Source organism: Dipteris shenzhenensis, chromosome 5 (genome assembly GCF_047967505.1).
Source record: "Dipteris shenzhenensis isolate YYH24624 ecotype China chromosome 5, Dip_SZ_1.0, whole genome shotgun sequence".
In the NCBI taxonomy this organism is placed as follows: domain Eukaryota; kingdom Viridiplantae; phylum Streptophyta; class Polypodiopsida; order Gleicheniales; family Dipteridaceae; genus Dipteris; species Dipteris shenzhenensis.
Genome location: NC_141600.1, coordinates 23,187,076 through 23,201,423, shown reverse-complemented (window position 1 = coordinate 23,201,423; position 14,348 = coordinate 23,187,076). Strand labels below are relative to the sequence as shown.

The 14,348-nt window shown below is 43.4% G+C and overlaps 1 protein-coding gene across 1 annotated transcript in view; it reads right to left on the bottom strand.

Annotated features, from left to right (window-relative positions):
* LOC147901754 (TCP-1/cpn60 chaperonin family protein) overlaps positions 1–14,348 on the bottom strand; it is a 67,156-nt gene that overhangs the window by 7,585 nt on the left and 45,223 nt on the right. Inside the window, exons 10-12 of the mRNA XM_087374809.1 lie at positions 9,862–10,246; positions 9,605–9,730; positions 9,225–9,329 (exon numbers count right to left, since the gene is read on the bottom strand). Of these exons, the coding sequence (XP_087230935.1) occupies positions 9,225–9,329; positions 9,605–9,730; positions 9,862–10,246 (616 nt within the window). The remainder of the gene's footprint in view (positions 1–9,224; positions 9,330–9,604; positions 9,731–9,861; positions 10,247–14,348) is intronic.

Genomic DNA, 14,348 nt, shown 5'->3' with positions numbered 1-14,348 from the left:
CAGCAGAGACACTCTCATTTCTTTATGCAATCGCTAGCTCTCTCTCTCTCTCTCTACACACAGCTAGGGCCCAGGACAACATGTCGGGCTGGACCCCCCCGAAGGTATTTTATTTCTTGAAGAGAGAATCTGTTACAAGAGTTCAGCGTAGAGCTGCCTGATACATAATCCAACGTAGAATGAATCATTACAAGAGCTTCAAGCTCATTTCAAATTGGCAACATGCCACTTGTCTAAAATCTAGACTAAGTCCTATTACATGCCACTAAGGGCAACTTTGGGGTCTTCGAAGCACTTGGTCACGCGAACCGCCTCCTAGACTCTGATTAGGCTCCCATAACGCTTAGGAAAATAACTCTTCCTGGTACCTGCAACAATTAATTAAAGCGCACCACCATGGCACCCATTAATTGTTAGCGCTTTGCATGCAAATAACACACTGTGGACTGTAGGCCATCTTCTGGTGGTTCTAGTGATGCCCTATAGGCCATGGTATGTGCCTTGTAGGCATAAGTGTAGGCACTTATAGTGTTAGTGCCTTCTAGGCCACATAGGACACTTAGTCCTATGTGACACCTAGGACACTTAGTCCTAGGTCTAGGTACAAGTACTTTGTAATTGTGTGTTTTCAAGTTATCTAAGTTTATTGACGTGACTACCTATCCGTCTTGTACCTGCACTCTCTCTCTCTCTTCGTTTTGGACCTTCAGTGGTATCAGAGCAGGTATTGCTCTTGTCTTCCAGCTCAAGTCAGCCCCCGAGTCTCCCATTGCTCATTGGGAGTCTGCTGCACTGCTGGTCATCACATTTCCAGCCTGTTCGAGGCTCTTCAGCTGCTGTCCAAGATCCAGGCGTCCAACTCCCCAAACCAAAGGTGTAACTGTATTCCCTTCCATACAGTCGTACGGAAGGTCTAGTACCTGTAGCCGTACTGCACGTCGCCGTACCTGCGCGTCACATCGTCGTACTGTACGTCCGTACTACACGTCGCATCGCCGTACTGCACGTCCGTACCTACATCGCCGTACCTTCAGTGGTATCTGCATCACCATATCTTCAGTGGTAGATTCGTCGTGCAATGGTACCTACGCCGTACAACCGTACCTGCACATGAACTTTTCAATACAAAGAAACTTCGCCATACAACTGTACCTGTGCAGAAACTTCTATGTACAACTGTACCTATGTAGGAACTCCGTACAAGGTACCTGCACCGTACATGTTCCGTACAAGGTACCTGCTTTCATACGATCTTCCGTACATGTATACCTACAGATCAGTCGTCAGCAGCTTGTACCAGCTTTCTGTACACATGTACATGTTAAACAGCTGATCGTACAGCTTGTACTTGCTCTGGGTATTCCGTACAGTTTCACACGTGCATTGGCAAATTTGGGGCTTTCAATTCCTCTCGCCTCCTTTGATTGCAAATTCTTGTTTAGATTGCAGTACATTGGGTCAGATTGCAGGACATTAAGTTACATTTGCAGGACATTGAGTTAGATTTGCATACATTGGGTCACATTTGCAAAAATTTCAGCAAAATTTGGGGCTTTTCTGCATTTGACCTCTTTTTGGCCTACTTGCCCTCAATAAATTTGGGGCTTTTGCCAAATTTGCTGTTTTTGCAGTGAACATTGCCTGTCACAGTCACATTTGGGTCAGATCTGCATTTGCCCTTTGATTTGAGTCTGAAATTGGCAGATATTTGCTGTCATTTTTGGGACAACCAGCTTTTTTTACAGTGATAGCCTTGAGGCTTTTGGGTTTCCAGGTCTTTTTCAGGGTATAAGAGTTGCTATGGCTGGGAACAATCCAGATTTATTCGGAGTTCTTCGTGAAGATGATAAGTTGGATGGCACCAACTATCCGATGTGGTCTTATCTCATGAAACATATTCTTGTTGCAAAGCATTTGTGGAATATTGTTTCTGGGGCTGATCTGAGGCCAGCCAATGCTACAGTGGTTGTTTCTACTGCTGGTTCTTCTGCAGGGGGTACTCCTCCTGATGCCTCATCTTCTAGCACTCCTACTGCTGCTCTTCCAACTCAAGAACAGTCAAGATAGGATGCAAGAGATGCAAATGCACATTCACGCATTGCTTTATCATGCAAGAGAATCATTATTCCACACATCTGGTCTTGCAAGACAGCAAAGGATGCTTGGGATAAATTGGCTTCTCTCTATCACATACGAAATGAAGCTCGTGTTGCATATTTGAGAAAGCAATTACAGGAAGTGAATTTCATATGAATGAAGGTGAGTCAATGCATGCATATTTGACAAAGGTCAAGGACCTCATGGAACAGCTTGCCAACATTGATGAGGTGGTGCCAAATTCACAGCTTGTCAGTACCACATTGAATGGACTGCCAGATACATATCAAGGGTTTGCTACAACCCTTGACTAGTGGTCATGGGTAATCCAGACCACTATTCTTTTGACCCGCTAGTTACTTTGCTTTTGCAGGAAGAGCAAAGTAGAGCTAACAGACAAGCCATATTCCTGATCATGCATTTGCTTCACAGCAGACAGGAAGAGGCAAGGCTTCCAAGCCTATGGGCAAGCCAAAATCTGCGCACAGCAGCTGCAATTCCTCTACGCATAGCAGCTGCAATTCCTCCCATGCATCTAAAAATACAGCAGATAAGGGAAAGAAGAAAAGATGCAACTATTGTCGCAAGCATGGACATGACATTTCAGAATGCAGGAAGTGCATTGCTTCGGAGAAAAAGAAAGCAGGATTGACAATTAATGCCTCACATGCTATTGAATCCCATGAGCCAGCAGATGCCAGGATGATTGGGCATGGGCTGTCCATTGCTCATTTGATCCCTCCAAAGCTGATGCACTCTTTACTGCTAAATGCTCAGTCCTAGTACTTTGATAGTGGTGCTTCCAAGCATGTCACATCTTGCAGACAGTTGTTTCATTCTCTACCTGCTGCACCTCGAGGGGGGACTGTCACATGTGCTAATAATGCTTCATATGCTGTAAAAGGAGTTGGAGATGTGCAGCTCACATCCATTTCCAGCCATCCTGTCACTCTGACAAATGTTCTTTTTGTGCCTGGCATTGAAGTCAACTTGATTTCAATTTCAGCAATTGCTACTTCAGGTTTCAGAGTAAATTTTGATGGCTACAGATGCCTAGTATATGATCTTCGTGATGACAATGCCATAGTTCTCACTGGCACTTTGCAAAAAGGGCTTTATCACCCTGATCATCATCCAGCTGCACTTTCTATTGAAGCATTGGCTATTTCAGATTCACAGCTTCCTGAAACTCATCTTTGGCATGAGAGAATGGGCCATCTCAATTATAGAGCTCTTGCAAAGCTACATTCACAGCAGATGGCAAATGATGTACCTCAGACTCACCCAGTTTCCAAACATGTGTGTGAGCGTTGTCTTTTGGGTAAGATACATCGATTTCCTTTTCAAAAGATTTGTCCAAAACTCACAAAGGAAATTGCAACTAGTACATAGTGATGTCTGTGGCCCAATGAGGACAAATGCCATTGGGAGTATAAGTATTTCATGACTCTCATTGATGATTTCACAAGATATTGCTGGGTATATCCTTTGGACGCCAAATCTGAAGTTTTCTTATGCTTTCAGAGATGGCTGAATATGGTTGAGAATGAATCAGGAAACAAGCTTGTCACCCTCAACACAAATAGGGGGGGTGAGTATACGTCAAAGGAGTTTGATGCATTTCTATCCTCACGGGGCATTATTCACTCATGCACTACTCCTTACACTCCTCAGCAGAATCCTATTTCTGAAAGGAAAAACAGGTCCACAATGGAGATGGCCAGATGCATGCTTAAGGCCAAGTCTTTGCCCAATAAATTTTGGCTTGATGCAGTAATGTGTGCCAACTATGTGCTGAATAGATCACCTACACGGGCATTAAAGACTATTACACCTTATGAAGCATGGAAAGGTAGCAAGCCTTCACTTTCACACATGAAAGTTTTTGGATCTCTTGCATATGTTCATGTACCATCTCAGCTGAGACATAAGCTTGATGACAAGGCTATCAAATGCATATTCATTGGTTACAGCCAGGAGAGCAGAGGGTATCGGTTATATCAACCAAATACTGGGAAGATTATTGTCAGTAGAGATGTGATCTTTGCTGAACATTCAGCTTCTCCTCTTGTGGACTGCAAAGCAAAGCTAGATGTTGACATGTTTGATGCCTTTGAATCTTGGTTACCTCTGCCATCATCAGAGGAGGATTTTGAGCAGCAACATGAGCCTCCTGCAGGCCCTCCACTAAGCAATAATCAGCACCAACCTCATGCTCATTTGCAGGTTTCTCTTCCGGCACAAAATGAGCCCATTACTCATGATGCAGTCATTGAAGAAAGAGCTGACAATAGACAGCAAAGGCAAGTTCCCAGATGGCTTCTTGATACATTGAGAGACAGCAAACAAGATCAGCCTTTTGCTGCCCGGACAAGATCAGGAAATAGACAGCATGGTCACTCTCTTGAGTTTGCACTCCCGCTACAGCTTGCAATGAAAAGCCTTTGTGCCATAAAGATGCTTTTGACAGCAAAGAGTGGACGGATGCAATGAAAGCTGAGTTACAATCTATTGCCAAAAATGACACATGGGAATTAGTAGATCTCCCACCTGGCAAGCATGCCATTGGAACGCGGTGGGTCTACAAATTAAAAAGGAAATCTGATGGCAGCATAGATCGATACAAAGCCCGTCTTGTTGCAAAAGGGTATGCCCAACAACAAGGCATTGACTTTGAGGAGACATTTGCTCCCACATCCAGGATTACTACCATTCGATGTGTCATTGCCATTGCAGCCCATCATCATTGGCAAGTGCACCAACTTGACATCAAGACCGCTTTTCTTCATGGGGATCTGCAGGAAGAAGTCTACGTCACACAACCTCCTAGCTTTGAGGTTGTTAATTCTGAAAATAAGGTATGCCGGCTTAGAAAAGCCCTTTATGGTTTGAAGCAAGCACCCAGGGCATGGTATGCCAAAATTCATGCACGCTTACTATCCCTTGGTTTTCAGAATAGTCCCACAGAACCCACTCTTTATTTCCGTGGGAGTGGATCTGATTTTTTACTCTGATTTTATATATGGATGATATGCTTATCACGGGCCCAGATACTCAGCAAATTGCAGCTTTCAAGGCTGATTTGCAGCAGATTTTTGACATGTCAGACATGGGACGGCTTCATTATTATTTGGGCATTCAGTTTGCTCATGGTTAGGGGGGTATCATGATGTCTCAGTCCAAGTATATTGGACAGCTCCTTGATCGTTTTCAGTTTGAGGATTGCAAGCCAATCTCTACTCCACTGGACCCTTGCTTCAAATTCTTAGCTCGTGATGGGAGCCCACCATGTGATATCACTCTTTATCAGTAGGCTGTTGGATGCCTTATTTATTTGTGTCACACCAGACCTGACTTGCAGTATGCAGTATCTCAGCTCAGCAGATTCATGCACATGCCGAGTTCACAGCATTGGCAGGCAATGAAGAGAGTCTTCAGATATCTCAGAGGCACTCAAGATTTAGCCCTCTTCTACGGTGATCAAGGTTCACTTACCATGCACGGATAGTGACTGGGCAAGATGTTCCGACACCAGAGTGTCACATACTGGCAATTGTTTTTTGCTTGGTAATTCATGTATTTCTTGGCTCAGCAAGAAGCAACCGACAGTTGCCACGTCTAGCTGTGAGGCTGAGTACAGGGCAGCTTTCACCGCTACAGTAGAGTGTGTTTGGCTTCGACAATTACTTACAGATCTTGGTATTTGCCAGACATCCTCCACTATTGTCTACACTAACAGCCAGAGTGCTTTGGCCATTGCGCGTAACCCAGTGTTTCATGCGCGTAACAAGCATATTGAAGTTCACTATCATTATGCTCGGGAGCGGTTGTCAGCAGGAGACATAGAGTTGTCCTATCTTCCCACAGAGGACAACATCGCATATATGTTTACAAAGGCACTTCCTCGTCCCAAGTTCGAAGTCTTCCGACAGGCTTTACACTTGGTTCCCTTTGTTACATGATCTGACATTCCTTGTACATTCATAGGTGGCTATATCCTTTTGGATGAACATGTGCCACCATGACCAGAAACTACCAGGTATTCTGAGACGTTTCGAGAGTACTTCAGCTCATCCCATGGAGGGGGGTTTGTAGGCCATCTTCTGGTGGTTCTAGTGATGCCCTATAGGCCATGGTATGTGCCTTGTAGGCATAAGTGTAGGCATTTATAGTGTTAGTGCCTTCTAGGCCACATAGAACACTTAGCCCTATGTGACACCTAGGACACTTATTCCTAGGTCTAGGTACAAGTACTTTGTACTTGTGTGTTTTCAAGTTATCTAAGTTTGTTGACGTGACTACCTATCCGTCTTCTAGCTGCACTCTCTCTCTCTCTCTTCGTTTCGGACCTTCATGGACTAATTCTAGTCACGGTGGGCGTCCCCACTGAATACATGTGCACACATAACAAATATAAAAATATATATTTATTCTCCAGTTGACCGAAGTCAACGCTCTTGATCATAATTAAGGAGCTTTGACCAAGGGTCGATGCGCCTTAATTATAGCCGAGTCTCTCCAACCGAAGTTGGCACATCTTGGTTAACCATGGTTAACCCTCTTGGCGCATGCCAAGTCTCGTTGACCGAAGTCAACACTCTCTGACCGGAGTCAGCTCTGTAGTTCTTTGGTTAACCGTAGTTAACCCTCTTGGTAATAAACCAAGTCTCCCCGATCGAGGTCAAGTTTACTTGACCAGAGTCAAGTATCTTTGACCGTAGTCAATTCTTTGACCATTAAAAGAACTCTTTGACCATAATTAGCACATATAAAACTCTTTAATTATGATCAAATAAATGGTCAACTGTACTTTGACTTAGGATATTTACATTGTGGTGACAGGATCCCAAGGATGTTAGATCTATGGTACACGCAATAATAGCTTGGTTGAAGGGGTATGCGGTGAAGCTTCCTATGTGACTATACATGGCTGGCTTTGAAATAGTGGAGGCGAGCTCGGAAGCTCAACCCATAATATATATGTTCCATCACCTTATGGTTAGTACTTCTTTGTTATGGTTTGATAAGTCAACATATTTGTTACCGAAGGTGGTTACTTGGAGGTCGGTGTTGGAGACACAATCCACACTTCTAGAGAGAATCAATAATGTTTTGAAGAGTAGCCTCATAGACATTTCCATAAACTAGATAGCCTGGAGGCATCACCTTAATATTTTAGTGTTTAGATGGGTAGACCAATTTCTGAAAATATTTTGTTAAGCATGCTCAAGCGTGAACAAAACTCGAATGGGTGATCTTTCGTGATCGGGGAAGTGTAGCTGCCTCCATTGGAATTTCAACATGGTGTCAGAGCAATGGTTGTGTGTTTGGGAGCTAGAACATCAACTAAAGTGTCGCTTGAGGGAAATCACCTTAAATCTTCGATTAAGTGCATTCAGACATGAACAAAACTTGAATGGTTGACATCTTGAGAAGGGGGAGGTATAGCTGCCCCCATTGAGATTTCATCAGTAAGGACCTTATAGCGAGGGCCCTCCAATGGCACTGTGAGGCACATCGTGCTATTTCCCTTTAAAAGTTCCAAGAAACTAAGACACAAAACCGTAGAAGTAAAGGTAATGAAAGCATGGGTGGCTGAGTGGTAGGGGCCTTTCTAAGATAAAATAATCGTGTGCCTATTATTGGTAAAGCATCTATATTTGGTACAAAGCAAGGGCAAACATAAGGAAAGGCCACATAGTAGGCGGTTATTTACTCTATCAAAATAGATTTTGTCTTGAGGTGATAAAAGAAAACAGAAACCACCTTATCCATAGTACCATAGTAGTTCGAGAACGTGACATCCGAGAATTCCAAAAGACATACTCTTTTGAAGAGAATTATTTTGGCCTAATATGAATTAAGGACATACATGATTATCTTGTTAAGTGCCAAATTTTCCGAGTAGATAAAGCACAGAGCCTATTAAGTTGGGTGACTTGCTTCATCACCACTAAAGATCCCATCTAACAAGTGAGGAAGTATCTCGATGTGTTGATTTACCTACAAGGCATAGAAGTCATGACTTTTATGGGTAGCAATTTGATCGATTCACCAAGATGGCTCTTTTTATTTCAACCAAGAAATTTGTGAAAAACTCAAGTTCATAGATTCCTTTATCAAATATGCTTTCAAATCATAAAGACTATCAGCCGTTTGCTAGTGACTGGGATAGCAAATCTAATCATCACTTGGAAAGACTCTGTTTCATAAGTTAAAAGCAAAGTAAAAAATGAGCAAGTTTGATTCTCCTTAGTCAAATGGTTGGATATCCGATTATACTTTTCTCATTCATATGGTCCTTCAAGCCCACTGGGTTTGGTACTTGTAATCGAATCACCCTCTAGTTATCCACATGCCTCACGAGACTAGGATGCTCTGTGCATCCACAAAATTTTGGTACCGACTCATAGGGTTTATACATCCTACAATTATCCTAGTACCTTCAAAATAGGCCTTGGGAGTGAGCCTCCGTGTGCTAGGCAATAGTCCTCGTTTTACAAGGAAAGACATTATATAATTTACCTTAAGACAAGCATAATGTCAAGAACCAACAATCTTTGAGTCCATTCCAAATTACCCTAATCACTCATATGGTACACATTAAGACCTGACCTTTAATTAAATAGAGAAGTCTATCTTGAGTTGGCCTAGGAAATTCTAAATATTCTAGGGTTATTTGTGTAATGAAATGTGTGCATGGATGGAGAGGACATGGGGCCAAATTCTTGAAAATAACTATTAAAATCTATTTGATTGAAATATTTTTATTTATTTTATATTTATTCAGGTTTGAATATTTATTTAAGTGAAAATATTTACATAAACTAAATCTAAGAAGCAGTTTTTAGCAAATCAATTTGATTTTCATAGCTTTCTAGTTTTCTTACTTTCTATTGCTCGAGTTTGGGGTGTGTGCATGTTGCCACTTGGCTACAAGGATTCCCTCACGCTCATGGTGTAATGGTTTATATTATAGGCCAGTCTACAAACTACAATCATGGTGAACGTCAACAAGAACCGTAAGATCATGCCCTCAAAACATAAAAGTATTTGATCTCCTACCCACTGCATCATGCAACAGTACATGCGACACATTTTTTAAATAAATAACTTTGGATAAATACCTTGGATTGCAGAGCTGTCATTGTCCTGATGACATTTACTCCACAGTTTTGTGCTAACGTTCGTGGGATAACTTCAAATGCACGAGCGACTGCTTCATAAGGCCACTAATCAAGCACACACACCGTTAAAGTCTTCCAGGGATCGTGTAGGCCAATACCACAAGATTAGAGGTTCCCCCAAAACTCAGCCATCCACATTATGAGAATATTTGTCACACAGTATTAGTGGAAGCTCAAAATGTCACGATCTTTGTTAGAATGAATCCTTTCAATTGTGAATGCACAAACAGACTTTCTAGAAACTATTCACATTGCAACGTCACATTTGGGCCTGGTAGATACGTTCCATTATAATAAGCCTAATGAAGCAATGGCAATACCTTATCTACACCCTCGACAAAAGAGCTTTTTTGTTTCAAATTTGCCGAAACAGCCATCTCTGCTGCTCCACCCCCAGGCACAAGCTTTGGGTTTTTTATCATGTTGCGAGCAACACACATTGCATCCTGCACATCATCACATGGCAGTGAGAAATCATATTCTGTGAGGACTGAAGCCAAGCCACAAATACAGCGGGCGGGCAAAAGGGGAAGAGGGGGGGTAAAAAGGAGCCACCTCAATGCCTCTGTACGCATACCTGCAAGTTCCTTTCCACCTCGTTAAGCAGGTCTTTGCTGGCCCCTCGTAAAACAACCGTGCATGCCTTTGGGTCCTTGCATTCTGTGATAAAAGTGAAGAACTCGTCTCCTATTTTCTTCACCTCAAACAATCCAGCACCTGTTCCCACATCACTTTCTTGTAATTCCTCAGGGCGATTAACAATGACAGCTCCACAAGCTTTTGCAATCCTGTTATTATCCGTTTTTCTCACTCTTCGGATTGCACTAATATTATTCTTGCTCAGGTGATGGCAAGCAAGATCACTAATTCCTTTCTCAGTTATAACCAGATCTGGCTTGAAACTAGCAATCTGAGTGCAGAGCTTTAGGACATACTCTTCTTCCATTTTCAAAAGTGCATGCCTGAAAAGAACATAATTTATAAGTTTCTGTATAACGAACAACAAATGCAATGCAAGACCAAAAACCTGACGCATTGACAGGATTATTTTCTTCCAAATTCAAAATGACAGTTGTTCAATTCCATCAGATAAAATCTGGAAGCTCATAATCCTAATATAGCTTCACATATTTCCATATGAGAACAGAATTTCCAGGGAAACTGCAGATAAACTTTCACTTCTGGAAACCCTAATTTCTGGCATTCTTCCTGAAATTCATTTTGTTACTCGGCACTCCGGAGGTGACCAGCAGACTTAGCTGTGACAAAGACTAGCAGTAAAGGAAATAATCTACTCGTGAGTCATGCTTCAATATATGACTCAAGACCCCCATCATTTTGGTTGCTTATTGATTCTCTGCATCCAAGCAAATAAGGCTGTCTAGTGCCTAGGACTCATTGTAGGGGGTGCTTGAGAAAATGGATTGAAAAAAACAACGAAGTGTCTAGTTACCTTTTCCATTTTCTGAAAAGCCTTCAAACAAAACCAATGTCTGCCTCCCTGCTACCCTCGGTACCTCAGGTCTCAACTCTCGTGACTTGCCATAAGGTCTCCCCCCCTCTTTCTTTCAATCCCCTTGTAGGCTGCTTTGCCAAACAAGGAGGGGCCTTTTATGGGGTGCCCTTGGACTGCCCCTTTGTTTCCTCTTCCTTCCATTACTGTCCCACCCTTTCTCCATCCATCCTTTGCTGCTTCCTAAACACTCCTCTTCTCATTTGGCTAGCACATGATGTTCTTTGTTTGATGAAGGGGTTTGGATTCAAAAGGCGACCACTTGGTCTAGACAAAAGAGCTCACATGGCAGCACCATTGACACCCTCAAGTTTCAACCATCCGGATTTCCTCTCCCCAAATGACAAGCAATAAGTGCATAAGGCTATACAATCTCTTTCAAGATTGAGCAGTGATGGAGGGCACATTGTTGGCCTTATCCACTTGTGATGAGACAAGTTCGAGATTTCATCCATACAAGCTTAGCCCTAGGAGTTGTGTTGACGTCCAAGACCCCACCATTTTTTTTTTTGAGGGGGGGGGGGGGGAGCGAGGGGTCCTTCCCCATCTTAGCTCCCTAGACAGCACTCGGGCTTTGGTGGAGTGAAGCCCAATTTACCTTGGACCTCATCTCGTTTTCTTCATCCCTTGGTACCACGTGTTCATGGATGACATAGGGACAACATTATATACCAATGTATCCCATTGCGCTCCGCTTCACACACCTCCCCAATGAAGTACATATTTATTTTGTCCTCTATCGAGGCCTGCTTTGACATTGTCCTCAAGGGCTTCACCACGTTAGCTTCGATACTCTCAGACGGCAAAGTCCCGAAGGTGCGGCTGATCATGGATGATCCAGATTCACTCACAAAGGACATACTTATAAATACCCTAGTTAGAGGTGTCTTCAAGAAGAGGGTCAAGTTCAAGCCTTACCGAGGCAATGCTTTCGTTGCAAACAAATGGGCCGCCTAGCCAAGGCTCGACCTCGATTCGCAAGCTCCCTTTGCCTCACCTTAGACCTCCAAACCTTCAATAGGAGGATCGGGGAAGCACGACCCCCCAATCAAGAGCTATAGTCTCATCAAAGAGGGTTTGGACTAAAATGTAAGGCAAGAAAGTCAACAATTGTATTAATACGAGGTAACATGCGAGGCTGGGACCTCAGCTAGAGGCCTCTCTCAGGGAGTGCAGTCAGAGTTGCCTCCCTTAAGGAGTGTAGTCAGAGCTACCTCACACATAGATAGTGCCACGGGACACGAGAAAAACTCCTTCGGCACACATTCAGATAGCTTCAAGGCCAATCCTAGAATCCCTCTCTTCTTCGTCCCTCCCCACCTGCCTCTTCATATGCCTTTGCCTCCACATCCACCTTCACCACCCCAAATAGATAGTACCACAAGACACAAGGCAAGCTCCTTCAGTACACATTGAGACAGCTTTAGAGCCATGTTACGGAATTGTATATCCGATATTTCTCGCTATGGAAATTATTTTATTTTAGTCAAGTGTGACTGGCAAAGTATTCCATAGAAGCACACCGGACACGACGAGGGTCCTAGTGGATGCTTTGTGGAGTTTAGTTGGGATGCCTAACTACCTGTGTTCTGCCACGCTAGATGGTTAGTATTGTGGGTGATTCCATATTAATACTAATGTCGCTAATGTTACTGGTCTTATTGCAATTGGTCGCAAGGTGTGTATTTTGATGTCTGTATATCAAGCGTACAATTGTGTTGGGATTAGTTGGTGTGATGATTCATCAATTGATTGTAACAACTAACAAAATTGGCGGCTTGAGTACAGATGATGAGTTGGATAACGAGGAACGGAGATGGTGAAAGTGATTTGGATTAACCGAAGTACCAAATGGTAAATCTTGAATTTGTAAGCATGTCTAATTCCAATTTTCGTAACAAGCCAACATCAAAGAGCCCTCTCTTCTCTCTCTCTCATCACATAGCTCGCACATTGCCACCACATCCACCTTCATTCCCTCATTGCATGACCCTTCAGCATATCTAGCTACCCCCCTCCTCCCTCGAGCTGCGCTTGCTACCCCTCCTGCCAACTAGCCGGCTCGCCTCTACATCCTCCTACCATCCCTTCATCCCTCTACACCAGATATCATCACCCTCGTCACCAACCCACCTACAAGCCACATGACCAAGGCTGCTCCGACTACACCTCTTGCCAACCAAGCAGCTCGCCTCTCCATCCTTCTGCCATCCCTTGATCCCTCTCTGCTAGATATTATGACCCTCTTCACCAACCCACCTACAAGCCTTGTGACCCCCTCACCCCCTCAATAGGCTTAGACTTCTTCGTTGCCTCCTTACCTTCCCCCTTAAAAGTCAAGCCTAGGACTCATTGCGCTCAACCTGGATCTAGACTTGACTCCTTTCTTTTAGTTTCGAGGGGCACAAGCCCTGACGAGGCCAACCACGCCCGAAGAAGTTCTAGCGCTTGGGACACCGGAGCTACACAAAGGTTACCCTCTCATCCTGGAGAGCTCAATCATCATCTTGCAACCTCAAAGGGTGGGCAAAATTGAAGCGGTGGGAAGGTCCTCCTATCCTTTCTAGGGCTTTAAGTTCGCAGCCATAGGAGAGAAATAGAGCACTTTTTTTTTTGCTCTTTTTTTGAATGTCCAAATGATGGAGATCCTAAAGAAGTGGTTGGGATAGATGGGTCACAAACTATGGCTAGCACATGACCACAATGCCAACCTCAAATTGCTTCCCGCAGAGACAAACACGGTTGTGGGTGTGCAAATGGCAATGATCCATTTAGAGAGGAGTGAGCAGCTCAACATGGTGACGCATTGGCCCCTAAACCCATGCACAATCTCCTGAGAAGCTTCGACTAGGTCTGGAGCACTTATGCCATAGTTCCCTCAAGTTTCGAAAACGGTGATACGGAGCACGGCGAGAAATGGTGTTTTGGAGTTTTGTCCACCAAAAGAAACGACGAAAACAAAATTTCAGATTTTAAGATTAATAATGTATATATATATATATATACATACATATACCATTAATGAAAATTTTACAAAAGCTTGAAAGATACATCTTTGATCATGCTCAAAGAGGGAAAGCGTAACAGGGTAGAGTTAGGGGGAAATCACTAATAGAGGATTCAAGAAGTCAAGGAACTTGGCAAGAACGTGGAGATTTCGAGAAGCGGAAAAGGACCAGCTTCCAAAAAACGATAGGGAGAGAGGCTTGAAGACGTGGGGTTGAAGAATCGCAAGTTAATGGTCCGTCACATCAACACCACGCAGGAAAAATGTAGGGGGAGAAAAAGAGCCTATCCAAAATGCAACTTCGTGTTTCAAAAACGGCTCTAAAACACTGTACCGTTTTAGACCTTCTGAAACATCTTTTCTAGGAGCTATTATGCCTCTATGGTGGTGCCACAAAGAACTCCCTCCAAGCTTCAAGCAAACTCATTTTGTAAAAAAGGGGGTAGGGGCAGATAGAGGAAGGGTAAAAATGCCAAAATTTGTGACTCAAAAACCTCAACATCACACTACATTAGGGCTGCAATCATGAGAACTGGATCTTGGG